This window comes from Dermacentor silvarum, chromosome 5 (genome assembly GCF_013339745.2).
Source record: "Dermacentor silvarum isolate Dsil-2018 chromosome 5, BIME_Dsil_1.4, whole genome shotgun sequence".
Lineage (NCBI taxonomy): Eukaryota > Metazoa > Arthropoda > Arachnida > Ixodida > Ixodidae > Dermacentor > Dermacentor silvarum.
This window is the reverse complement of record NC_051158.1, coordinates 49,990,896-50,016,986: the sequence shown is the minus strand read 5'-3', so window position 1 is coordinate 50,016,986 and position 26,091 is coordinate 49,990,896. Positions and strand designations below refer to the sequence as shown.

Below are 26,091 nucleotides of genomic sequence, written 5' to 3'. Positions count from 1 at the left end.
AACATTTCTTTACTGTGTTGATTTTCATGCATGCAATAGGTGCGTGAACAGAAATGTGAGCACACAGAGACATTAAATAAACATGTACGCAGACCCAGATGTGTGTACAGAACACAAAGGAGATCATTAGTTAGAAAATTGAACAAGAACACGAACAAACATAACATTGTACATTGGAAAGTGTTCACTTGACAAGTAATGCGTTGTGCCAATTTTAGAAGGTTGGCGTCTACTTTTATAAGTGTACAAACTCAATGAGTGCTCCTGACTACATCTTTTGAAAGCTATCCTCTGAAACTAAAAAAAAAAAACATATCGAAGTGATCACATTGACGATGTAGGTACCTTAGATACCGTGGTATGGTGCTTGCTAATGACAACTTCGAGTCACTGCAGGCCAGCTTTTTTTTTTGCTTATCATTGCTGCTTAATCATCGGGGTTGACTACGAGCTACACTAGAGTATCTTCTCAATGCGAATCCAGACACCTTCCGTTGGCGAAGCTACGATGGATTGCGTCTTGCGTTCCAGTTCGCCCTGTAAAGATAAAAAGAAATATTTGACAAGGTAAGGAACTTTTGCATCTTTAACAAGTGTGGCGAGATGGGCTTGTTGGTTCATCTTGAATTGCAGCAGTTGAGCGCTTAGTCAAGACGAAGACAACAAAGAAGACACATGCGTGGAGACACAGTGCCCGTGTCTCCTTTTTTGTCCTCGTCTTTACTAAGCGCTCAACTACTACTATTACCTCTTTAAAAAGTATAACAGAAATTTCGTCTTCTGAAAGGTTACAGCAATTTGGACGTTTGCGATGACTACAGTTCGGTTTCTCCTCAACCTATAGTTGTTAATCGTGAAGGTTTAACAGGGACTATGGACGCGACTACAACCGACGGTACTCGACTGCCATCGCGGAGCATGTGGGCTCGGCTTCCCCTAGCGGCAAGTTGTATTATTCTCCGCTGTGAGTTCCCTTTGCCTACAATTTCTACGTTTAGCTGAAGAGCAATAAATTGTTTCTCCGATTTTTTCTTGGATTAATTATCTGTTGACGTCATATGTTAGTGAAAAACGAAATTTGGGCCCCTCGGTTCCTTTTCTTCTGTAGAAGGAAAATCTAGCCAGTCATACCGTGACTGACTCACTGACTTATATCAATATCTGATTTTATTATATGGTATATCTTTAAACTCAGGCGGCTCTTGCAAAACGTATCTGAATTGGTCATGGCGCTCTTTGGCTCCACTTGGCCCTTGCGCCATTACAAATCAAGCATCATCATCAGCATCATGACTGGCAGAGTGACTGACGAGGCAGTCTAGCCACGACGAGCCTTGACTAGCCATTCTTATCGTAAGAAGAGCTCGGTGCTTAAGAAAATACGCACAAAGTACAGATGGCGACCTCCGCCTCAATTTACCGCACCAGTTCGCCAATACGTCCTCTAGGCTTTTCACGATATCTACTCAGAACTGGTTATTTTTCAAAAACACAGAGTAAGTTTCGAAAACTCTCCCTGGGCCTAGCATGACATAAACACAACAAATAGGAAAATACTTTGAAAACGTGACGTCACACTAGTGTACCGGCTCTGTGGTTTCGAGGCCAGAATTCAACCGAGGAAGACAACCAACCCTCATTTCCTTCTTCAGTAAACAAACTGTTCACACCAAATGGATGAAAATAACAAGTTTTAATGCGATTCGCATTTTTCGGGGGCTTCACGCACTTTCCAGGGACAGTTATCTATCTATGTTTCTAACCCTTTTCCCGCCAGTTTAAGTCTGTGGGTTGTCCAGGTAGAATGGTAGCCCATCGGGCGGCTGTGCTGAGGGAACAGGTTTCGAGACCAACCGTCGGTACAACTTGGGTGACTGCGTATGGGACACTGGGTATGGGCCGTTGTGAAGTGAACTTCTTTGATGCCAACTTCGCAACTGGCAACTGTGTGTAACTGGGCCTGCCAAACTTCTGAAAAAAAATTCTGGCAGATACCATTTCACGATGAATGCATTGAAGCAATACGCGTATAGCTTCAATGTATTGCCGCCGCAGGGACGCCTTATGTGTGAGTCGTCTATGAACCCGGATTTATGTCTCGCGCTTACCATAGAACACGCTGCGTCATTCAGATCCGCAGCGGTGAAGTCCGCAGTTGGCTATTGTGTGAATGTAACATTCAGGCATATTTGTCTGGATCTATATGACGCAGGTTTGGTTCCGCCCAAGCAGGACGTAAAGTTTATTCATTGTTTTACCATTGAAGAAAGGCACATACTAAGCGGCACACAGTTTTTTGAATGTAACGTTTAAGAGGGTCAGTGAAGAGTGGGGCATATCCAGAGGCCCAATTAGGCTTCTTTTTGCCCCCATTAAGGCCACCGAGTTGTTTCGATGGTACCAAGCACTTCTGCATAAAGGCGCGTCGGAATGCATGTGAAAACGAGGCACGCCGTTACTGGGTTCTCTGGAATAATTTTGACTGCCTGGGATTTTTTTTTAATGTACGCGATCGTTTTCGTGTTTTTACCATATCGAAATGCGCTGGCCGTGGCCTGAATCGAACCCACGACATCGTGTTCAACAGCGCCACGCAATAGCCATTGCGCTGCCACGGCACGTTGGGCATTTGTTACAATTGTTACATTTGTTAATTTTACATGTTACATTAGTTACAATTCATTGTTGTCCTATTAAGGGAGATATTGGTAGATGGACCACAGGCGCTAGGAGACACACGTATAGAGAAATAAGGCGGGACAGGACGAGTGCCTCTTGCTTTTCCTCAAAAGGACGCTTCAGCGTGGCGGCTCCTAGATAAATACACAGGTAAAGCAGAAATTGCTTTTCTGAACAACCATTGCCCCGAATTTGGTTAGGTATGCTGCCGGGAAAAGAAATACTTAAAGTAATGTGACCGCAGGAAGCGAATTTTTTTTTTTAGGCTGACAATCCTTTTAAAAATCTCGAAATCCGAGACTGTGAAGTTTGCGACTCTATAACCCAGTAATAAAAAAAAAACAATATCACAGTTTTGTAAACTGCATCTAATAATACATCCAAAGTGGACAAACTCGTTATATCATACACCATTTTGAAATGTGCGAGTAATTTGTGAGGGAGACTATAGAAAAACTCATGTATACATTGGAATAAGTTCACCTAAGCTGTAAATTCACATACCGAATTTGTCCGCTTTGGATGCTCTAACGGATTCAGTTGACCGAAACGAGATATCGCTATATCGGGTTTTTGATGCCAGAGTTACGGATTTCTAAACTTCGTGCTTTTTTTTCAAACACACAGATGTTTGGAAATATTTGTATAAAAAATGACGCGCACTCAATCAAAATGGTGCTTCCTACAGTCAATACAATTTATCGTTCTTTCTGAAATGCAACCCATTTTATCCCAATCAATCAAGGGGTTGTATTACAAAAAGCGTTTATGCGTTTTACATGAATTTGAATAGTGGCATCGAAGTTGGGCCCCGGCCAAAGCTCCCTCTTAAATAGATGGACAGTCTCGGATGGTCCACCAGCCATGGTAGCTCAGTAGCTATAAGGTTCCCCGGCCGAGCACATGGTTGCTGGTCCCATTCCTGCGCGCGGGAATCGAACCATTGTCGATGAAATTGGCCCAATTGTTCCAATGGAAGTGAAATGAAAGAAACATTCGTTTACTTCTATCTGCGTGCACTTCAATTGTGCCCCAGGTGATCGAGATTAACACAGAGCCCCTCTCAATGGACCCGTCTGCTGCTTTGCGACGTTCAAGCAACTAATTTGCTACTGAAGGTCAACTTACGTTTGCATGCCTGGATCCTAAATGCAGCCGGTAACGATGCAGTAGTCTGGCAACGATGAGAGTAACCTCGAGCAGGGCGAGTCTCGACCCAACGCAGTTGCGAGCACCCATTCCGAATGGCTGAAAGGCGAGAGGGTGGCGGTTGGCCTTCTCCTGTGGAGAGAACCTGCGGATGTTTCGTGCAAGCAAAGGAAATGATGCCGTGAGTCGCTACATTGGTCACTGGCCGTTACACGACGTGACAACTTTCAGCAAAAAGGTATTGAAATGGACATTGACTTTATTTTCCCTGTACGAAAAGTACGAGGAAAGAGGAGGCCCACACGGCTGCTTAGATCAGCAGCTCGATGGACTACCGGCTATTTTACACGCTGATGGCAAAGCATGAAATATTATTTCTATTTAGATTGATCCCATGGCCTTGTGTATTTTGTGGCTTTGTATCAACCCGTTCACTTCTGTAACACCCTCGGGCCTTGCAGGCAACAACTGAAAGTATGTATTAAAACAAAAAGAAACACCATGTCTTTTACATATGCTCTTAACGGCTTTTGTAGCTATACCTACATAGCGAATTAATATTGCAGAAAGAAACAAGTGTAGAAGGAAATTGAATAATAACTAAAATGTCAAGAGTACTAATGGCACATTATTGACTGGAGGAAACTTCCTGGTGGTTTTTAGACAACTCACAAGCACCTGCAAATCTATGGAGCAGCATTTGAGGGCACACACAATTTATCCCATGAGGAACCATAAAAAAAGCTGCTCTTCCCCCCGAAGTGCTATGGGGCTCCACATTTTTTTAAATACCATTTTTGCGGCTACCCGTGCTCGTGTTCATAACGCACCCTGATCAACTATGTCTCTGACACAGCAGTCTGTTAGCTCTCTCTTCTCGCTGTAAGTTAGTAAAATAAACGAACTTGGAGTCCAATGGCCTGACGACGCATTAGGATGCCCACGTTTTAGTGGAGTGTTCGAAGTAATTCGTAAGACTACCCGGTCCCCGCTAGGTGAGCACATGAAAACAAAACTGAACTTTTTTCGAAACTTTGAAGCAGTGACACACCGAGTTTACGCAATTACTAATGTTAGTCCTATTTCTACGAATGCCGCATACTTACATACTATGGTGACGGCTGAGGAATCGGACGGCATTGGGAAAATTCATTAGTGTTTAAGCACAGCGTTATCGTTCTACCACGGTTAATCCCTGCCGCGGGATTGAACCCGCGACCTCGAGATCATCAGCTCAACCAGTGAATGGGGGTGAAATGCAAAAAAAAACAACAAAAAAAACAAACACGCACGTGTACATATTTAGGTAAACATCAGTGAGCCCCAAGTAAAAAAGAAAAAGACTATTCCGCAGCCCTCCATGCACTACGGTGTGCTTCATAGTTATGTCGTTTTCACGCGAAAAACCCCAAAATGCTTTTCTTTAACAAGTGATAAGCCTTAACATCCTCTATATCAGTTTTGAGACCCATTTGAGCTTTGAGATGCTCGTCACTGAATGGACCGCTAAATCAACATGTGAGATATTATCATCTATTGAGGGGGAAGGGAAACACCGCAGAATATCAGACAACGGAACAGGAGAGACGCTGGTTTTCTGCAAGTTTTGCTACACCAAAAACTGCGCCCTAAGAAGTAACGGTGCAACATTACCCAATGCTTGGAAACGTGGCGCACACACACGTCACACACTTGTAGCACACAACCATTTGCATAGATCCCTGTGTTCTTTTTCTTTTTAGACGGAGTGATAGAAGACAGTGTTTAGAGAACTGTCAGACTTCCTATTTATGCAATCAGCTTCGCGTGTGAGTTTGCCCTTCTCTTCTTAGCACTTCTGTCTCGGTTCCTCTACCGTGCTTCTTGTTCTCCTGAAGCGCTGGAAATGGCTCAGATGTCAACGTTCCAAACAGCTCCGCTTTCTACATTAAGAACCAGTGGAAGATGAAAAATTCTTGGGCGGCTTCGTAACTTGCCTGTCAGGGTTAAACTCGTCGGGCTTGTCCCAGTATCGCGGATCCCTGTGTATCTGCTGCGTGCAAGCCATGATGTTGATACCCTTGGGAAGGGGTATGTCCTTGTAGCGAAAGTCGCAGGATGCTTTCCTCGTTGCGAACCTGTAATGGAGAGCGATGAGAGATGTTGCGAGAACTGCTAGAATTTGAAATAGACTGCTCTTCTGATCGAAACGCACTTGCGGGTATATGGGCGACACTAGAGGTGACAAAAACGAGTTCTGGATTGGTTTCATGTTTGTCCATGTGTCCACAGGTGACCTGCCTTTACAACAATAATGGCCAGCCAACTATCCAAACAATCGTCAGCAAGTTCCCATAAACACTGACTTTGCAGGCCATGCATGCAAATTTGCATCTTTTAAATATTTCGAGGCAGAGCCATGTACAGAGCTAGGCCTACGTCTATAGAGAAATCATCTTGTCATTATTCAAGCGCTCATGAATGTCTAAAGTTGGCATCATGTAAGGAGCGGACATTAGTCTTTATTTGAGAGGGGCGCCTGTTGGGCGGCCTTCTGAATAATTTTACTGTTTTAGGGCAGAAGAAATGTTTGAGTGATGTGAGTTTGAACACTAGCTCCCTAAGTGTAGACATACATGTACATACAGCATTCGCGACGACTGTCTCGAGAATAGGAGTGCGGGTGATGATGTGTGCTTACCAGTGTTTTACATTTGATGTTCATGATCATCATAGTCTACCTAATTTATGCTCACTTCAGCAGGAATATTTCTCCCATGAATCTTCAATTACTTCAAAATAGTGTTTGCCTGAGGTCGTTGGTTGCACATAACACAAATAGTTTCCAGCAGAACGTTTCCAGCGTGTGTATGTCGTCCCTTTTGTCCGTGTCCATACGTTCTGCGTGAAAGCATTTGTGCTTCAATTACTATTGGCTGATCAATATGCACTCGCAATTGTGACTGCACTACGATAATGGTTAAAGTGGTGTATGATAAGTCACGAGTAACGATAAGGGACTCTCATAAATGGGGAACCTGCGAATTGATAACGTTTGCCTGGCGGGGTGCGGAATTACTGATAATCAGTCTTTAAAGGGCAAGGCAGTGGAAGCGATAAACGAGAGAAGTGGTTGTCGGAAGGCTCGCTAACTCATGCTGAGGTGTAAGGGGCAGGGTCAAGCGCTGCTTCAGGTGGAGGCTTTAGACGTCGGTTTTGTGCTGCTTCATTTCACTTTTATTGGATATGAAAAATTGCACATTGAATTGCTTACAAAACAATCATCGTCATCATTATCATCATCATCACTTTAGTTCTCGAGGGCCATTGCCGAGACATTACACAAAGGGAATTGCACATTCTGGAATTCTGGACACTGTCAAGGTGAGCAGTCAGGCAGCATGAATGAATAAAATGGTAAGACAAAACAAAATTAGTCGTACTGAACGGAGGAAAATGAAACAAAATGTAAAAGACGCAGAGTTGAACTTATGCACAAGCGAAAGAAATTTTCTTGCATATTTTATGGACTCTCTGTTGAATGATTTCTGTTCGGCGATCTCTAGTCCTGACACCTGCCGTCACCTGCACTTGGTGATATGCAAATGACAATCCTACAACATGTCCTAAGTGTGCGGCCACTCTAATCTTTTGTGTCTGTGCCTTGTACTAATGTCATTAGGCAGAAGATATTCAGGGAGGCCAAACTACAGCTAAATGTTCCAGATGACTCCCTTTCTGTTCTTTTGGATAAGGGACAACATAAGCGGATGGGGTTGCAAGCGTTTATTGAGATGCCATTTTGTTCATTTTTTCTACTGCATGTGCTTCGCATAAAAAATCCGAAAAAATTTAAATCCGTTCCGTGTATCCTACAGCAATGCGAGTGGCTTGTGAGGGAGCTATGGCGGAAGAAGCACGACTTGAAAGGGGGTAACGGCTCCCACGAGGAAAAACAACGTCTACTTTTCGGATACAACTACTCAAAAAAAATGAACACAGCATTAGATAACCACATATTGCCTGCCATAAATGAATGGAAATGGACGTGGCATGATGTCTGCGTACCCGTGTTGGGACATTATGTGCTGAACTGTTTGCGAAGCCGTAAATGTTCGCGAAATGCAAATGTGAGTAACGATGATGCTGCAGCTTGAAGCATGAAACAGTTGCGCTCTCGCTATATATATATATATATATATATATATATATATATATATATATATATATAGGAATACAGGCAGTACGAACGAACTAAGACCAGATCGTACCACTCCCGTACACTTGGCAACAGTTGTGACAAGGGCTGTGCAGTCTCGTGAGTGGTGGTTATTATCCGGTTAGTACAGAGAGTTCAGGTATGCGTACATAAAAAGAAGAACACAGTAAAAATGTTCGCACCTTTAAGGCACAGGTTTATCCTGTCGCTAGCACCCTCAATTTTAGGTTGTAAGAGGGAAGCGTTGATGGGGGCAAACGAAGGTATTTTTTTTTCAATTTTTTGTCCCAAGTAATCATGACGATGCGAGAACTGACGACGCGAATCGCAACATGAAATAAACTTTCTTAGTTATTAAACTCTCATGTCAAATATTTCGGGCGGCCTAGGTGTTCAAAATTAGTCACAACTACAACTTCTCTGTCACACTTCTGTAGTTTGAGGTGGCTGTTGTGTACAGTGAAAATTTCTTACAAGCTTCAGAATTAGAATACTACCTATGTAACAAAGCAGCACCCAGAAGAGCGCACATATTTTCATGGTGTAACTTTAAGACGTAACAAGGCTATGTGCTGCTCAAGTTAGTACATGGTCCACTGAGATGAAACCAGTGAAAGAAACGCATACGCAAGAAACAATAAGTACACAGGAAGATGCTCCACTATCAGTAGGCAGTTAGTCCAGCATTGTACAGTAAGTTTGCTTACTCATTATTTCTGTGCATGCGTTTCATTCGCCCGTTTCATCTTAGTTAACTTTAGGACGTGGATTCGCTTTCGATACTCACGCGACGACTGGTGAGTATAGGCGCAGTGCCTCGTTTATGACCTGCCTTGTGTATTGCATGTCCTTCATGGCGTCGTAGTTGAAGCCACCCTGCAGAAGACGATTGGAAAAGTTTTGGCACTGTAAGCAGTGCTTACAACAACAATTTTAACACCGGAGCTGTTTAAGCTCTTGTTTAGGCCACGTAGTGCGAAAAAAAAGTGTGGGCAGCTTGCACTAGTGGTACATGACTTGCGTAAACAGCGGAGCTGGTGATCGACCTAGCTTCTTCCACGTTTTCCTAGGCTTGGCTAAGTTTTGCTAGGAAATGCTAAGTGCTGTTAGGCACGGTATTCCGAATCGGCTGGCCGCCGACGCGCAGATTCTCGCTTGGCCGCGCGACGCGTTTCAAGATGAGTGGCTTCTTCTTCGGGTGTCCGGATGTTCTTTGGTCGTCCCACGTCAAGGGTACAAGTGCTCGCCACAGAGTCAGCGAGAGTTCTGCCTCTTCGAGCTTCCGCTGCTGCACGTGGCAGTGGTCAGCTTGGCCCATGTGCACTCGGTACAGCTGCCCTGAATCTCATAGGCTACTTCCGGGACACAACAGCTGAATGCGGTGATGTGTAAAGCTAATCGCATTGATGTCGCCAGGCATCTTCCTCTCGAGCTCCCACTTCTGTTTGGCGATGCAAGCAGGAGTGACTCGAGTTGACGTCAAAGAGTTTCATTGAAAAGCGGCACTCCCATGTGGCACACATCGAGTCACCCAAGTTGGCGTCAAAGAGGATCATTGAAGAGCGGGCCATGCCCAGTGTTACATATCCAGTCATCCAACTTGGTGCGACGGTTGGTTTTAAACCGGGGTCCCTGAGCACAGCATCTCGATGCTAACCAATGACCCAATGATGGTTAGGCGTCGACAAACAAACAGACATATTGCAAACTGGGCGAAGTTGCCCAAGAATTCTAATCACATTAAGAATCGAGCACTCGAATAGCGCCGTAGTTAGGTCGCTGTCAAAAGCAGAGTTCTCGCTGGAAAGGGTGGCTTTCGATTGAGAATTTCAGCGCTCTACTCACGTGTTTATCGTGGGCAGCATTAACTTCCTGCCTGACTTTGTCCTGTATCTCGGGATACTTGGCCAGGCAGAAGACGCAGTTGGCGCAGAGAGCCGCTACAGTCTCCAACCTGCAAAGCAAGTTGCCGAAATTCCAAAAGAGCGTAGGCGTACCTATCGTACACAGTCGCGAGTAAAAGCTTCGAGGCTACGGTAGCCCCGTAAAAAAAAAAAAAGAAAGGCAGTCTGCTCTTCCATAGCGTTTTCCTGTGCAACCTGAGGTAATTCGGTTGTTACGCTCTAGATCGGTTTTTAGGAACAACTGCCAGACAACGTATCTAACAAACATAATACGAAAGAACGCGGTAGACCAATGCGAGGCAGCGATCACGAACGAAAACCTTTGTGGATTCTGGTGCAGGCTTTCAGCTGTTGCTACATCTTCCAAACTTTTGCAAGTGATGGTACACGTACAGTCGGCGGAAAAAGTTTACAGACCCCGCGAGCGCGTGCCAAACTGCCTGTCAGCGCCACCTAGCGGTGCGCCACCTGTCGTCGATCGCAGTGCTAGGCCGGCAATGGGTCTTCTTGTTATTTAGTGCCATGTGAATTTTCTGCTGCCGCGCCGGGTATTGTTTTTTTTTTGTTTTCGCGAAAAGTGCTCATCTGGAGTAAGGCTGTTACTTTTTCTACCTTGATAAAAGGTATCATAGAAATCGCGGCGTGCCTCGAGCGGTGAACCGATGGTAAATATCAGTTTGTGCGAAGGGCACGCGACTGATAACAATTCTATTGATCAACTGTTCTCGAGACAGAGGCACGAAGCCATGGCTTGCCGAAGAGCGGGTCGCGTTACAAGATAGAAAATATTTCTGCCGAGTGAGGCAATAGACAGGCAATCGATATTAAGGTAGGTATGATCTTGGGCGTAGAGCTGCTGTCGATTTGAGCTCACGTAGCGGAAGTGTCGCGAAAAGGTTGTTGGCCGCGCGCTCGCGTAGTCCGTAAACTTTTTTGTCCGACTGTACGTGGTGAAAACGCCGATTAAATATTCAAGTAACGTGTGAGATCGGGCTAGGTGGTATCCCATATTGATACTACCAGCGAAAAAAAAACAGACATGAAACAAAAAAAAGAGGCGACGAGAACAAGCACCGACTTCGAACTGGCGTTTACTGCAAAGAAACATTGTAGAAATACGAGCGACCACGAACCGGCTAATTCATTCACTATTTTTGCCGCAGGTTGCGTAACGTTGCGACCCGCCCTGGTGGCCTAGTGACTTATGATGTTGCGCTGTTAAGCACGAGATAGCAGGATCGAATCCCGGCCACGGCGGCCGCGTTTCGATGGGGGCGAAAAAAAAAAAAAAGAAATCACCGTTCCTTTCACTTCGTGAAGATGGTGAAAAAGCCAAGCTCCGTTAGTTAAATCGAGTGTTACACCATGCAAGTACGAACTTCGCAGTCAGTCTATATTGTAGATCTTTTGTTTCACCATTATTTCACTCACCTTCGCTTTTGCCTGCTTCGCGTGATGACCATGCTTTAGGAGTGCGTTTTTTGCGGTTCTTCGAGTGTGTTCTTTTTTTTTTTTCGCGTGAGGTTTCTCTCTGTGTTTTGCAGTGCTATTTTTTCGTGTGCAAGTTGTGACGACCCGCCGGATCGGCTCAGTCAGCTAAGGCGTTGCGCTGCTGAACACGAGGTCGCGGGATTGAATCCCGGCCCCGGCGGCCGCATTTCGATGGATGCGAAATGCAAAAAATGCCCGCGTGCTTGCGTTGTAGTGGACGGTAAAGTACCCTAGGGGGTCAAAATTAATCCGGAGCCCTTTATTATGGCATGCCTCATAATCAGAACTGGTTTTGGCACGTAAAACCCGAGAGAGAAGTTGCGACGCCCCTTTTTTGCGCGCAGGAATGAGAGACACGAAAAGCTCGGAATTTCCCGCATGGTTTTCTCGGCTTCATTTCTTGCTGCCTTCACATGGTGGTGACAAAAAAAATGTAATTACTGTTTTTTTTTATTCTGGATAATTACAAAGCGAGGGTCTCGAATTAGGTAGCTTTGTTGTGATATGCGCTTGTATTGGCTGTTTACCTGGTCCCAAGTTCGCGTACTAGGTGACGCGTATGGCTTGAAAGAATATTCCACGCTCGGTTTCCCTAGTCACGTAATCAGCGTGAAATTATGAACTCACCCAGCGGTAAGGACGGCGGCGGCGTTGGAAGCGACATCTTTGAGTGGCATCAAGAAATCTCCTGTTGCAGAAAAAGGGAGGACAGGTACAGTGCAAGCAAAAAAAAAAAAAGAAAAAAAAACTTGGCTCGTGGGACACCATGTCCAACGAGGACATGGTGTACTTTACAAGAGCAGCCTATATGGCTGCTCCTCTAAAGTACACCATTTCCGCGTCTCAATGAGGTCAATAAATTCAGGTTAAAGGTTCATGCAACACGACGAAAGACGCACGATCCAGGTTATCTCGGCACAAGACTCGCTTATATTCGGCCAGCCGCCTGTGTGTTACAAAACTTGTATCGTAACATTAACGCAGCCATTCTTACTATTAAATGGGGAGGAAATGTTCAACTTTTAACCTTCTTTTATTATCTGCCAGAAAGTAGAAAACTGCAGAGATTTTTTTTTACTTTACGAGCATAGGACCCTACTGTTTATTCAGTGGAATCCAAACAAATGTGCGAACGTTGGACGTAGAGCTCTGCCGCTCACATGAGTTTGTCAGTAAAAGCGAATGATGAATTCATTTTTATACAACATGTTTCAATTAGACTGCAATGAAATAATTTTTGAATGCAATACTAGTGGTTATGGTCATGCTGTGCATATTCGGGCAAAAGGAACACAGCAAATTTTCCAGTTGCGCATGTGTTTCTACTTTTCTTTCAATTACGTGGCATGCTTAGACTATTGGATTCCTCATAAAGCATCTTTCTACGTATGTGTAAAGATAACTAGAACTTTTTCATAAGAATGTGAAGCTGTAAATGAATCGGCAATTATAATGAGCAATGTAAAAACGTAAACTCCTATGTATAAGCATGTTCGTAGCTCTTTTTTAGGTGCGCCGGCATCATAGCAGTTCTTTAACTACAGACCTCGGTGTAGAACCGAGAAGACTTCTGAAAGTTGCTATTGGCTTTCACAAAAACAAAACCATGTAAATCTAATGTACACGTTGGAATCCTATGTGTAACGAAGCTTTTGTGAAGCTGTTAATAAAATTCTTTAGAAATAAACTCCTTTCACGCGATTGTGTTGATTTTCAAGCCACGAAACGCGAAACCTCAAGCAATGCTTATGCAGACATGGTCACAACATTGATATCATGGAATATTTACTTTATGCACAAAACCACTCACAAGCTTTGAAGATATGCAAGGACAAAATCAGGTGAATGTACAGTTTGAAACGTGTAGGCAGCAACATGATGAGGACGAAGGTGATGTATGTTTAATGCTTGTTGAGGAGAGCATGGCGATGAAATGTGATTAGCACATAGAAGTAGGACCCATGTATTTAAATACATTTAAGGATTTTGAGTCCCCTGTGTGCACGTAATGGAAGGTTTGCAAAGAATGGGCAGTACCCAGGGGCACGTCTAGTGGCACATACCAAATGAACCAACAATGGGTAGCCCAAATACAAACACTTTGAGATTGTCAAATAGGCCGCCTAATGTAGTAGGCTATTCCAATGAGGGCTTTGTGTGCTTATAAACGCTTTCAGATTGTCAAATAGGCCGCTAAATTTAGTATGTTATTTCAATAAGGGTTCTGTGTGCTTACATGCAATTTCAGACGGTCGAATAGGTCACCTAATGTAGTGTGATATTCCATTAAAGGGTTCTGTGAGCTTTAGAGATACATTTAAACCGTCAGTACATCTATAGGTGATATTCGCGACTCGTTGTTTAATTAGGTAGAAAAGATGGAGCACCCTCTTGCGCTAATTTGTCGGCGAAATTTGCATGGTGTAGAAGCCGGAGCATACGGCAAAGCATATTCAGCAGCCCAAGAATGAGATAGGCCAAATAAATAAAATGAAAGACAATGAAAGAATCCTTTGAACTCCGTGCTCACTTGCATTAAGAGATGTGTGTGCTTTATAAAGTCCTCGGGATGACACCATATTCACAAGTATTATGTCTTCATTTGTAGATTTATTAAGTAGAACAAAGGTGTGCTCACTGGCACTATTGTGAGGGTCGATTCCATGTAATATAAGCCGGATTTCTGTTCACTATATGCTGAGGAAGCATGTAAGAATGCGAAACCAGGAATGATAATCAGAGAAAGCTTCGCTTTAAAAGGCCGCAATATTTTTGCGATAGCAATTATATGGACACTTCAAGCCGATTGAAGCCGTCGTCGTCGCCATGAGGTTCTGTATAAAGTCCAAGGGCGATAAAATGGTCACCGTGCGCCGTATGGCGTATGTGCGAATGAAAGCGCACGTCCATCGCGCGCTTTCACGGAGAGCGAACGAATGGCAGAGAGCAAACGTGACGTCTTCCGTCGCGCGCAAGGCCGTGGGGGGATGGGAGGGAAGGAAGGGAGGCGACATTTTGCTACGGCACGAGATGCGTATCTTGCAACCAGGCACAAGGAGAACTGGCGACTCAATCTCGCACGTGAAAGGAGGAAAGCGAGAAGGCATGCGGACGAGGGAGGGGTGTGCAGCTCCTACTCTGCCAGCAACTGTGTACTTGTACTTTGCGCGGCTGCGGGTTGTCTCGCGCACCGTATCTTGAAAGCGAGCTGTACACGGCTCCTACCTTTGCATGCGCTGTGCTTTCGCCGTTAAGTTTCCGTTGAAGCGATGAAGTTTCCTTCGCTCGCTACTGCTGCTGTCGCGCTTGCTCACGCCAGCGTTTTAGCAGCGGTTGCCTGCGGTCATCGAGTGTGATCTATTCATGTTTGCTTGTGCACGCTGACACCATGCTTGTTGATTCTGTTAGTAAGCGAATGTGTCCAAGTTTATACAGCTGGCAAAACTTTATCCTTACTCCGTATAGCTATCTACTAATTTGCTATCACATTTGATGCTTCGCCTTTCGGGCGAAACTGCGATCTTTTTATTTGAATTGACTCACCTTCACTGTTGGCACGAACTCTAAATTCAGGCCTGCTGAGAAATTCTTTCGGAATCTTCGCATCTAGGAGACTCTGGAGGACGTCTGGACGAGCAAGCTGTCACAAGAAAAAAAAATACGAAAGCAGGTCTATGACCAGGCCGTCACTTTCTCACAAACTGTGGGGCAGATGTGATGAAACAAGAGCGACAACTGATATCTAAAGCATAGCTGGAACATAAGATCCTGAGGCGTACTGAATATTATTGTCGGTGTGTAAAATCGGCGGTGTTACCATGCATTGCACGAAATTAGTGCTGTTTTTCTGGCCGGACTCCCCATATTTACAGCGTTGTGTCAGGTATCTGTAATGCGGCACGTGTGTTTACCGCTGTTAGATGATGAAATGATAGTCATGTCACCATGTTGTTGCGCACGCGCGAGTGTATCTTGGTGTGTATATATTCTTGTTCATTGAGTGTACTATTGTCAATGGTTGCTTTCACGGTGCCAGTATGCAGACCGGAAGATAAAGCCGTTTCTTGAAGCATGTATGCCTCCCTCTGCGGATACAGCATACAGGCAAACTAAATTCTCAATAGCCACAGCGCTAATTTAGGGCAAAGAACTTTGCCAAAAGACAAAGCGTACCTAGCTGCGGTAAAGGCTTGCTTATTTTCCTGTCGTCACGTGTGGGGACAAATTTGGAATACTTCGCAGTTGTGCATCGATTCACGTAAGTTTGCTTATGCTTTTCTCCCGGTGAATATAATTTCTCACTTAAAGGATAACCACATTACTATACCCTGCTTTCAGCATCTTGAAGCACAACCTTTCCAACGGCAGCCAAATTCCAGAACATACTCGGGCCAGTAGACATTGCCTTTGAAGAAAGTGAGGTGGCTAAAGTTAACCTCGGACCCTCAACTACGGTATCTCTTATAGCTCCAGTATTGCTCCGATACGCGAAGCTCTATGAGTGCTAGTGAGTAGAAATGAAAGGTCACGTTGAATTATGCACTGCAACTCAAACCTCAAACATTGCCTATTGGTGCCTTTTTGAAGGAAGCAATTGTACAAGTATAGCTTACGTGGGGCTCTTTTTGTCTGAGCGTCACGATAGGCTCTGCTTTCCTCGTCAGGCTCATGTGGGGTTCTCGACCGAAGTGCTGCTCCAGTTGGCACGTTAGCCACATGAGGATCTTTGCACCGGAAAAGAATTCTGCGCGAACATGGCGATATACAGCTTGAAATCGTTAAAATATTTCCTTGTTGGTGAGACATCTAGAGGATGGAAGAGCACATAGTCAAACGAAGTACAAAGACAGCGACGTGAGGCACACGTCAATTTCTGGTTTCTGAAAAAAAAAGGATATTTTTTGTTTTATAACAAATCTAGTCACAAAACGTCGACAAGAATGCCAATTCACAATGCGCTTTCTTAAAATTGATGGAAATCATGGCAATTCATATTGTTACCAAGCAGTGCTCGAGACAACGCTGAGGACAATACAAAAGACGACGACACTCTCTGATGTCGCGCGGACTGGTTTTGCATATTGTATGCTTTGTATGCCAGTGGGCGCTTCGTAAATATTCTGTAAATATAATTTAAGCCTCTCTTTCCCCGTAACAATATGAGCATTTATGAGGCTGCCAATTTGACGTTTTTTTTTTGCCTGTCTTGGGAGTATATAGGGAACGCCTATATGCATGCCAAAATGCTGTAATTTCTTGTACTGAAAACAGATGCCACATTTTTTATGCTTCTAGATAGCGAACAAAATGTGAACACCATCAATGCAAAACTACGCTTTCTTGGTATTGATGGGAGCTGTGGAAGTTCGTTTCAGAAATGATAACTTGTCAAGTTGATGCTGTCTTGCTGATATTTTAAGAGTTATTCTGGCGCAAACATGCATCTTAAAAAAAAATAAGCGCTGGTAGTGATGCTGCATAGATCCTGTTATAGCAGTCGTCTCGGCTTCTTTACCTGTACTCCACGCGTTTCTCCGACGTTCGTGCGTAAGAACTAATAAGTTGATGTGGTGAAACCACTGAGTATTGTACTTGATTTTATTAGCAGGACTGTGGGCTTTGTAGATGCCTTTGAATGATTATGTGCGCACAGGTATTACGTCATGACTTGTTTCTTAACGCTGAAAAAGAAAGCACTAACTGGCACTGCTATGCGGCAAAATATGCTCCGCTAAATAAGCCGGTTTTCTGAGAAACACCTTTTAGCCCGAAAACTAGAACAAGAGACGACGAGGGAATGACACACACAGACGATGTCTATGTCGTTCCGACGTCGTTTCTCGCTCACATTTTCGTGCTAGAATGTTGTTTCATGAATTACCAACTAGCCAGATCTCTCAGTACACATAGTTTGGCGAGTTGGTTTGACATGACGATGGTGTAAATTCGCCGAAAAGACGAGGACGATAGGTGAAGACGACACACACGTAGTCGCACGTGAGTCTCGTCTTCACCTATCGTCCTCGTCTTTTAAGCACATTTACACCATCGTCTGATCTCTCGCGTTGCTCGGTTTTCTGAGGCTTAGATTTTGCCCAGCATGGACAATGCAGTTCATGGCATGTTTTCTTTTTCATCACCCTTTGGATTGAGTGAAGATGAAGAGAACAACGTGACCTGACCGTGCATTCTCTATGACGATTGTGCCCTCGGCCAACTTGGGCATAACGGAAGGGACGGACCGGCACAGTAAATCCGCCTTCGAGCTTCTAACTGCTGTCGCAATAAAAAGGGGGAAATGTAACGAAAGAAGAGTAGAAATCATTCGCAGACTCACGACTGAGGCACCCGCAGCAACACATAGTGCTGTGCTGTGAATACTCATCACTTCTGCCAGTGCTGAAATGAGCTCACTTTTTTGCGATGCACTGTTTTTGATGTCCATAGAGAAAGAACCTTGCCAAGTGAAAAAGCACCGGTGTGGTTTAGGTAAACAGAGTTATTGAAGCTGTCTCTGCGCTACCCCGTATCTGTGCGGTAGCTCAACGATTGCAACGGCATATTTACCTCCAGTGGACAAAGTATGAAACTGCATGACAGGTAGTATTTAAATATGAAATGCTATCATTCGACGCTGAGTAGGTTTGAGCCGAGGCAGCAAAGCTTGTGTCACAGCTTTAGCGCGATCTCATCGGTCTCTCAGAATCCCGTCAAGTCTCGCCAAGGACGATTTGTGATCGATCACTAACGAAAGGAAGCGGCGAGAACTTCGCGCCTAATCATTTAGCCGCACGTCGTAACCCTAACCTCGATCGGTCATTGGGTGAGAAAGCAGCAAATAAAATTCGGTGCTATTCGTGTAGCAACGGGAGCTTACGCACTACTTTGTTCTCCACGACTGTAACTCAATTTATTTTATCGATGTGCACAGCTGCGCTTGTGTGCAGGCTGAGAATCTACTGCTGCCCAGGTATAGGTGGAAAACGTGTCGAAAAGCGCGTGTGAGGAGAGTAGATATTTATTATTGATGCAATCTGCAGCATAGAAGAAAGTTTCAACATTCGACACGGCGAAACAAAGTGGAAATCAACTCGATAGATGGAGAAGACAAGACAGACAATGTTGTGGCTTTGTTTATTGTGGGTATGAAAGGATTGGAACAATTTGAAACCATAGAGCCGAGGCAATACTGTGTTTGTTGATATTTCGACTCAGTCAGTAAATAATTGTCAAAAACAATACGCCGTTTATAGGTGCTCAGGTATAGATCAATGAATATGTAGATGCCTTTGTACTTTATAAATATCTGTCATGCAAAAGAGCACAGGGTTATTCTAGAAAAAAAACATTCTACATGTGGTATTTGCTTTGAAATGATGTGTGCTGTCGTGTAATGCTGCGGCAAAGATTTATATAAATCTAAAAACTTCTCCACATTTCTTTTATTCAGCACACAATCAATTCGTATATATTATAAATATCGGGGCCAAGTTACTGCCATTTTTCGTAAGAGCTATGCGATAATAACGCAAATTAATCGTGTTCTGTGTTGTTAGGCGCACACAGTTTTTTCAGACAGAAACAAACCCAGAATCGCCGTGCCCTTTATTGTGATGCGCGAAAGTCAATTTTCTCGGCAAAGTTTTAAATGAGTCGGCAAAACAGCTATGTCTTGGGAACAGTGAACGTATCCTCTGCGCTTCAACTGCCGGTCGTTTCCGCAAACAAGTTGCCATCACTAACAGCATCGAACGGGATTAGTTTCCCTAGAAAACCAGCATAACTGTGTACTTCAAAGAAAAGCAAACAAGGCACGTCTTCGTAGCTGCCGTTTCGAACACTGTTGAATACGCTAAAGTGTGTCTATTCATAGATGGCATGACTTATTGTGTTTGTTTCATTGTATTTAGTACAGCGTAATCTGTTATGGACTTATTCCAATAGCCTTTTCGGGTCACGATGATGCTTCCGCCGGCGGCCGCGTAACCGCTATCGCCGGAAATGCGAAAAAAGTACCCGATTCCCGCCGGGATCAAACCCGCGACACGCTGCGTGGGAGCCGAATACTCTACCACTGAGCCATGCAAGCGCTTTCTATCAGGGCGCGGAAAATACCGATATATAAGGCAAGCGCGCAGGAGGAGACCACTCGAGCCTCCGCCAGTATGGTGGCGCCATCTAGGTAAGATGCCTGCAAACGCAGCCTCCGCAGGCGCAGACGACGATATGTGATTCAGACGAGGCGCGCAATCAACGCGCTCCCGAGCTGCCGAGCCTCCGCCAGTATGGTGGCGCCATCTAGTTAAGGTGCCTGCAAAGGCGGCGCCGACATGTAAGTTGCAGTTCTAAGGCTTGATCAGGCTCAGCAGACTGCTGTGCAGAGAGCATTACAAGCCGCAGCTCGCCGTCGACGCCGGGTGGACAGTTCAGCTCGTTCTCGTCAAAACGAGGCGAACAGACTGCCGCGAAGACCCTGTAGTGCGTGGTGCCCAAATTGGAGCTACGCTTGAGCCGCTCCACCAGCTTACGCTGTGACTGGGCTGCGTGTGCCGCGCAGGCCTGTGACTTTTTTTATAATGACTAGAACAGTTGTCGAGTATCTTAAAAGTTAGATAAGACGAGGAAATGTTTAAGAAGCCTACATTGTTTTGACAATATTTCACGCATAAGATGACGTACAGCAAATGGTCACTTCATAACTTGTATAATTATAAAAAAGAAAGACGCAAAAAAGCGGTTTTGTCGCTTACATTAGGCTCACGAAAACAGCAGGTTACAATCAAGTCGATAGGGTATACTCACGGCCAGTTCTCTGGAACACGCTCTCGATGACGTTGAGCAGGTAGGAGTTGGCCGAATCAAAGTATTGGTCGTCGGGCTTGTCCTGCACGTTTAGGTGAAGGCCGCAGGCGGTCTCGGCTACCATTTCGAAAGACAGCGTGCCTAGCAGCGGGTACACATTGGCTTCTCCGTCCACGGATTTTCGACACCGGGCTTCGAAGGAGGTCGAGAAAGTGATCCACGGCTTTAGACATTCCTTCCATCATCTGTCACGTCCAATATAACCGATCAGAAACATCACTCCTGCGAGTTAGCTCTTGTCGGCGCTAATTACAAGCAGTGCAATAAAACAAAAACAGTAACTATGCATACATCCTGTCGTGTGTCTTGTTTTGTCCCGTTGCACTGCTTAAATTTACCTTCTATCAATCACCAAGCGCATTAATCACGCTTTATCTTTCTGCATGTATGCACGCACATGTTTATTCATACGTTGAGAATTTAAAGCAAACAAAAAATATGGAATGTTCTCAGTAGTGTATCATTAACTGTCATAGTAATGATACTGGTCCGGTAGTTTTAGGAGCAGATAAGAAGGCAATATTGATAATGTTAACAGCATAAAATTTACAATCAATGAAGTAGACGATGTAACGTCCAGGTAAGGGTCAAATTATAGTCCGTGAAATCATTGAGCACATCTGGAGGTGCCCTGGCTGTATATCCCCCCCCCCCCCTATGTTTTTTTTTTTTTCCTTGGCGGCGTCTTCCCTGTTCTGATAAAATATCACGGAAGTATGTTCAGGCGACCACACTGTTCCGTTAACAAGAAAAAAATTACAGCCGTAGTATTATGCTGAGCATTTGCCTTTTTGTTCACTAAGTTACCGCTGACGGACCAACTTTGATTATCGTTTACGTAATAGGTACTTCTTTTGATTGAATAAGGATGTTGAGCATTTATTAGTTATCGGGTCACAAGGTTGTGAGAATGATTGAGACGCAGGACGACTAGAAGAACGCTGGTGTAGGCGAGGCTTCATATATCCAACGCAAGAGAGGAAGGCAAAGGATGTGGGGGAACTGCTGCCAAATTTCCCCTCTGTCTCTAGTCCATGAACATAGTGAGCAAATGAGGAACATCTCATATCGTTACTGGGTATGGGGCGTGTCGACGAACCCAGAAAGAGGTGTTATTTTGCGATTATTCGAAATATCAAATATAAATCGTAGAGCCTCTGCGGTTACATTTGTATTCGTTGTGGGAACTTCTCATTAAAAAATTGCCGAAACTTTGTTGCTGTATGAATATAAGTGGTTACAACGCTTATTGAAGTATTGAGGCAGAGATATCGAAGCAAGTAAAGAATATTTGAATGATTCTGGTGGAAGCGAGCCGCAAGTTCTCCTAGGGAACGCGCGGCGCAGATAACGTTCACTCAGTAATTCTTCGTCATTAAAGAAAAATTCCTCGCTTTAAGGCAACCTATACACGACTTGTATGCACGACTTGTAGTCTCAGTTAGGCAAAGCCGTATCATTTTGGAAAGTATCATCATGGTTCCAATTATTTTAAAACAACCTGTGGTGCGGTAGGGTTACACTTCTCCCCTTGAACAAAAACAAAACTCTACGCGCATCTGGGGACGTCATGTTCCTTTGTTTGGTTACTGTTATTCGCGCGGTATATCAGATACTGTTAAATACTTGTTCCTCATTTACAAAATGCTCGGTTAACCAGACTCGAGAACGGAATTTCGTGCATTTGGTATTTAATATAGTTACTGGTTGTTCAGTATTCCATTCGATATTTGATAGTCGTTTTTCTCACGTTCTCGCACTCGATTGTATGCCGAAGTCTCAGTATTCTACCATACTTACAAAAAAGCGTTTACCGAAAAATTCCCCCATATTAACGCACAAGAGCTATGAGAAGAATCATGTACGACTGTATGATAAAATGTGGTCCTCAATGGTCGAACAATTGTCACATCAGTGTGGAACAAGACTTTTATTGTTTGGCCTGCTGTTCACATGACAATATTCGTGTGAACGTTTCTCTTACGTAAGCTTGTTATGAACAGTGAGCCCTCATTCTCATTTTGAAGGGCAGACGGGAACAAGGGGAACAAAAGAAAAAGGAATCGACGAAACAAAAAAACGCCGTTCTTGTTTTAATACTATGACGGTGATTGAAAACGAGGCCAACGACACTAAAGCGGTGTCAAAAGCATGTCAACGGGCTAGCCAAAGTTGCGGGCCCTCAACACTCATTACCCCCTCCACTTAATAATTTATTCACTAGTGAGGAGCACTGGGGGGCTGCCGTTCGCAGCACCAAGGCGACCTAGTAGACCCCCCCCCCTCTACCCTGGTGCCCGTTTCCCTTTAAGAGGATGAAGTTTTTACTACTAGTACGGTGCGCCCGCGCGAGCACATTTTGCGGTCGCTAATTATCGGATGAGTGAGAAAGACCATAAGTGAGAAATGCCACCTGGGTTTTCGTTGCTGGCGAAACTGACATGGTCGTTAAGTAGGGCCGAGATCTATGTGCTAATAATAACGATTTTGGAGAGTCAGGTAAGTTATGTTCTATTTATGGCATCCTTGCTGTCTTTCTCACATAAATGTGCTCGCTGGGTTGTTTCTGTATCAAATTCATGTATTCGTACAAGAAATGCTGAAGCTCTCATGTGTCGTTTATTTTTTATTTTTTTTTTTTTGGGGGGGGGGGGGGGCGTAGGCGAAGGAAAATTTTTTTGCAATACGTACAGGCTAAGACAAAGTGTTTGCAAAAATTCAATGAATTATCTCACCCGCCGCATTTTCGATGCTGTGAAAGCAATGGACACTGCACGCCTGAGGAGCTTCCATCGGTCGGACTTGGCGAAAGGGAGCGTGTTGCGGAGTTCCGAGTTTCCATTCATGGTTGCCCACACGTCCTGTGTTTGCCCAATAACGAAGGTGATATGCGAATGGAGGTAGGCATTGGGCATTCAAACCAATCCACGAGAAAAAAAAACTTGGCTGAACTGAAGCAAAATTGTCAAAGAAAGACGCAGTTTGACAGAATTGATAATTGTGTCAGCTGCATGCAGGGACTGGGCCTCGGAGAGCCATTCTTTGTCAGAAATGATTGCTCCGCTTATTGAGGCATAAAATGGCAAGTGCCATGTTTCTGCAATAATTATGGCCCACATTGATGATTTCCAACAAAAAATTTCCAACATGGATGATTTCCGTTTCTTCTACATATCACTTGTTGCTATATTCTGATTTTATTTATACATAGATGCACTGCATTTTCTAGTTGCAGCATGCAACTGCGAAATTCAGTGCATCTATGTATGTTTGTAGAGTTTCTTTGTAATCGATAAATAAGAAATGCATGTTGTGGCCCATGTTATATAGGGAGCGCAGATCTCTATCGATCCGCACTTCCACGGAATTGGCCTCTTGACTGACAAATTGAATGAATGAACGAAATATGCTATTTAATAAAAATGACGAAATCAGTCTTTTTATGGACAAGCTGCAAAAGCTTTTATTCAACTTCACTGGTCGACTATAATATACACAGCCAACATCAATGCGCCCGTGCCATCGGCAACATAAGTTGTGCATAAAGTGGCACGAAGTTCGAAGTATCGCATGACAAATAATATTGCTGGCTGACGTTAATTATCCAATTATTTCTTGTTCCTTTCTTACAGCTCGAGCTGCTCAGACATCGAAGTTACCCGGTACCATTCGTCTGTGATATGCTAATAACGCTGAGCCCCCTTTCTTGTTTACAAAGAATACTAAACTGGACTTTTAAAGGGTTCCGCTTTGCAATTAAAAGGATGTCCTGAAGTTTCAGGTCCTACACCCACATCGCAAAAGTGCTATGCACAACTTCCTCGTTTTACGTAGGCGCTGCGCTTAGAAAATGTTTCGCGACCTCATTAGCGTGAAAGCCGTGAAACCAGAAGCTCGACAAGATGTTATACAGCAGGCGTATGATAAGACGCGTAGTCAATGGTCTTTAATTAGTTGCGGCTGAAGTATAAGCTACGAAAATATAGAAACTTGTTAGGGGACATCGATTTGCCTCAAGTTTGCCTAGCAATTTTCTCCTTTTAGTCATGTGGAAGCAGTATCAGCTTCGCGGCTGGCTAAGTTTGGTTTAGAAATTATTACCGTTACTCTTTAGGAAGGCCGTATGACATAGAAAAACATTTCTAGCTTTTAATTATGGTGCGCTAGCAAAAGCCAAAACAAGATTTCAGCTTCGCCATTTGAGGAAAAAGAAGTTGTGCTGCCGCTGGAAACACAGTAACTCCAAGGCTCTACATTTACATCTAACACATAGTTGCAACCCATACACAAGGATTTAACGATTCTTGAAAAGGTCATGCTGCCGTTGTTTAATAACGCAGTAATATTCTAACCGTGGTTCTTTAACCCTGTAGCAACGTAATATCTTCGCAGACTAACTTTGCCTACGGTAAACACCCGCACGAATAAGCGATATGGTAGATGGTACAGGACTTCATGAAATGGCGATTTCGATTATATGGACAAATAAAAGAACCACTTTTGTCATGACTGAGGTTCTGTATTGTTTGTTCCGTTTGATTGAGCTGCTTTATGTAGTATGAACCGAAACCAATATGCAAATATTTATGTCCCTTGGACAAATTTTTGTAAGAGGAAACATGTTTATGCGCAATGCTGTAATTTGTTTTACTCAATTTGTCATACGAAACTAACATAAAATCTTAATATATAAATTTGCGCTCACTGCATATTCGTAGCCAGATTATCGGAAAAAGGACGCCAGAGTAGAACCCCACCTAACTTCCAAGTAGGGGGATTCAACTAAATATATTTTTGTAATGACCAGATGCAACTACTTATTGTCCCGTAGCATTGAGAAATAATGCCGATTATCGCGGAAACTCACTAAATTACGATTACTGACCCCTCGATCCATGAACATGGCGAAGTCTGTGACGAACACGCGACGAAGCAGCTCCAGGTCTTTCACCATAAGAAATGGTGCATCGCCATTGTACATCCTGCGTCGATGGCAAAACCAAAAAAAAAGTTACCACATTGCGCGGCCATAATTATATCAGTGTGAACATCGTTGGGTCGTGAATTACATGGTGCGAAACGCGACGATCTCAGCATTATTATTTGTAAATTCTTTTAATCTCCACCAGCCTATTGATGTGCACTGCTGCAGGAAAGCCTTTCACAGCAATACATCAGTCTTGCGTTAGCCGCCTTGATATCTATTCCTGGAAATTATTCATCTTATGACATCCAATAATCTCCGGCGCATCCTTGAAATATTTTAACAGCGGAGCTGTTTAAGCCGGGTCTAATGTGTCTGCTGAATCCAAAAATGTGGACCGATCCTGGTGGTCGTGCAGAAAGAGTCCTAGCTGCAATGGCACCTACCGCTGTGACTAAGCGCAGCTGAGACTGCTGGTTAAGTCTAGCTAAAGATGGTTGGAACTACTTAAGCTTAGTCAGTCATCGGTAACCAATCGATAGCCAATGAATATCTAATCCGGAAAGTGCTGGGGATGGCTTGGTAGGGCTTAGCCTAGCCCAAATACGTGGCCAATACCTTGCTATAGCCAATCGATAGCCAATAAATAGCTAATCGATAATCGACAAATAATAATTAAATTCCGGAAAATGCTGGGGTTGACTTGGTAGTGCTTAGCCTAGCCCAAAATCTAGGACTGGCTAGGTGCCTATCAGCTCCGCTGTCTCTTTAGCATTGCGCCTCCAGTGCAAGCTACACTATTTTTTTTATTAATTTGTTACCAAATCTCTGTTGCGCGTCATCAACGCGCTCAACTGCACTTCTATCTCTTAATCTTAATTAGA

General features: G+C 44.0%; 1 protein-coding gene across 1 annotated transcript; it reads right to left on the bottom strand.

Annotated features, from left to right (window-relative positions):
* Window positions 1–26: 26 nt before the first annotated feature.
* LOC119454117 (cytochrome P450 3A19-like) lies at window positions 27–20,463 on the bottom strand. The gene is made up of 9 exons (XM_037716123.2): window positions 20,224–20,463; window positions 16,035–16,165; window positions 14,965–15,061; window positions 12,049–12,109; window positions 9,872–9,980; window positions 8,814–8,902; window positions 5,805–5,945; window positions 3,808–3,973; window positions 27–537 (listed from the first exon to the last, which is right to left on the bottom strand). The coding sequence occupies exons 1-9, from the start codon at window positions 20,345–20,347 to the stop codon at window positions 457–459; spliced, it is 999 nt and encodes a 332-aa protein (XP_037572051.2). The 5' UTR covers window positions 20,348–20,463; the 3' UTR covers window positions 27–456.
* Between the last annotated feature and the right edge of the window lie 5,628 nt (window positions 20,464–26,091).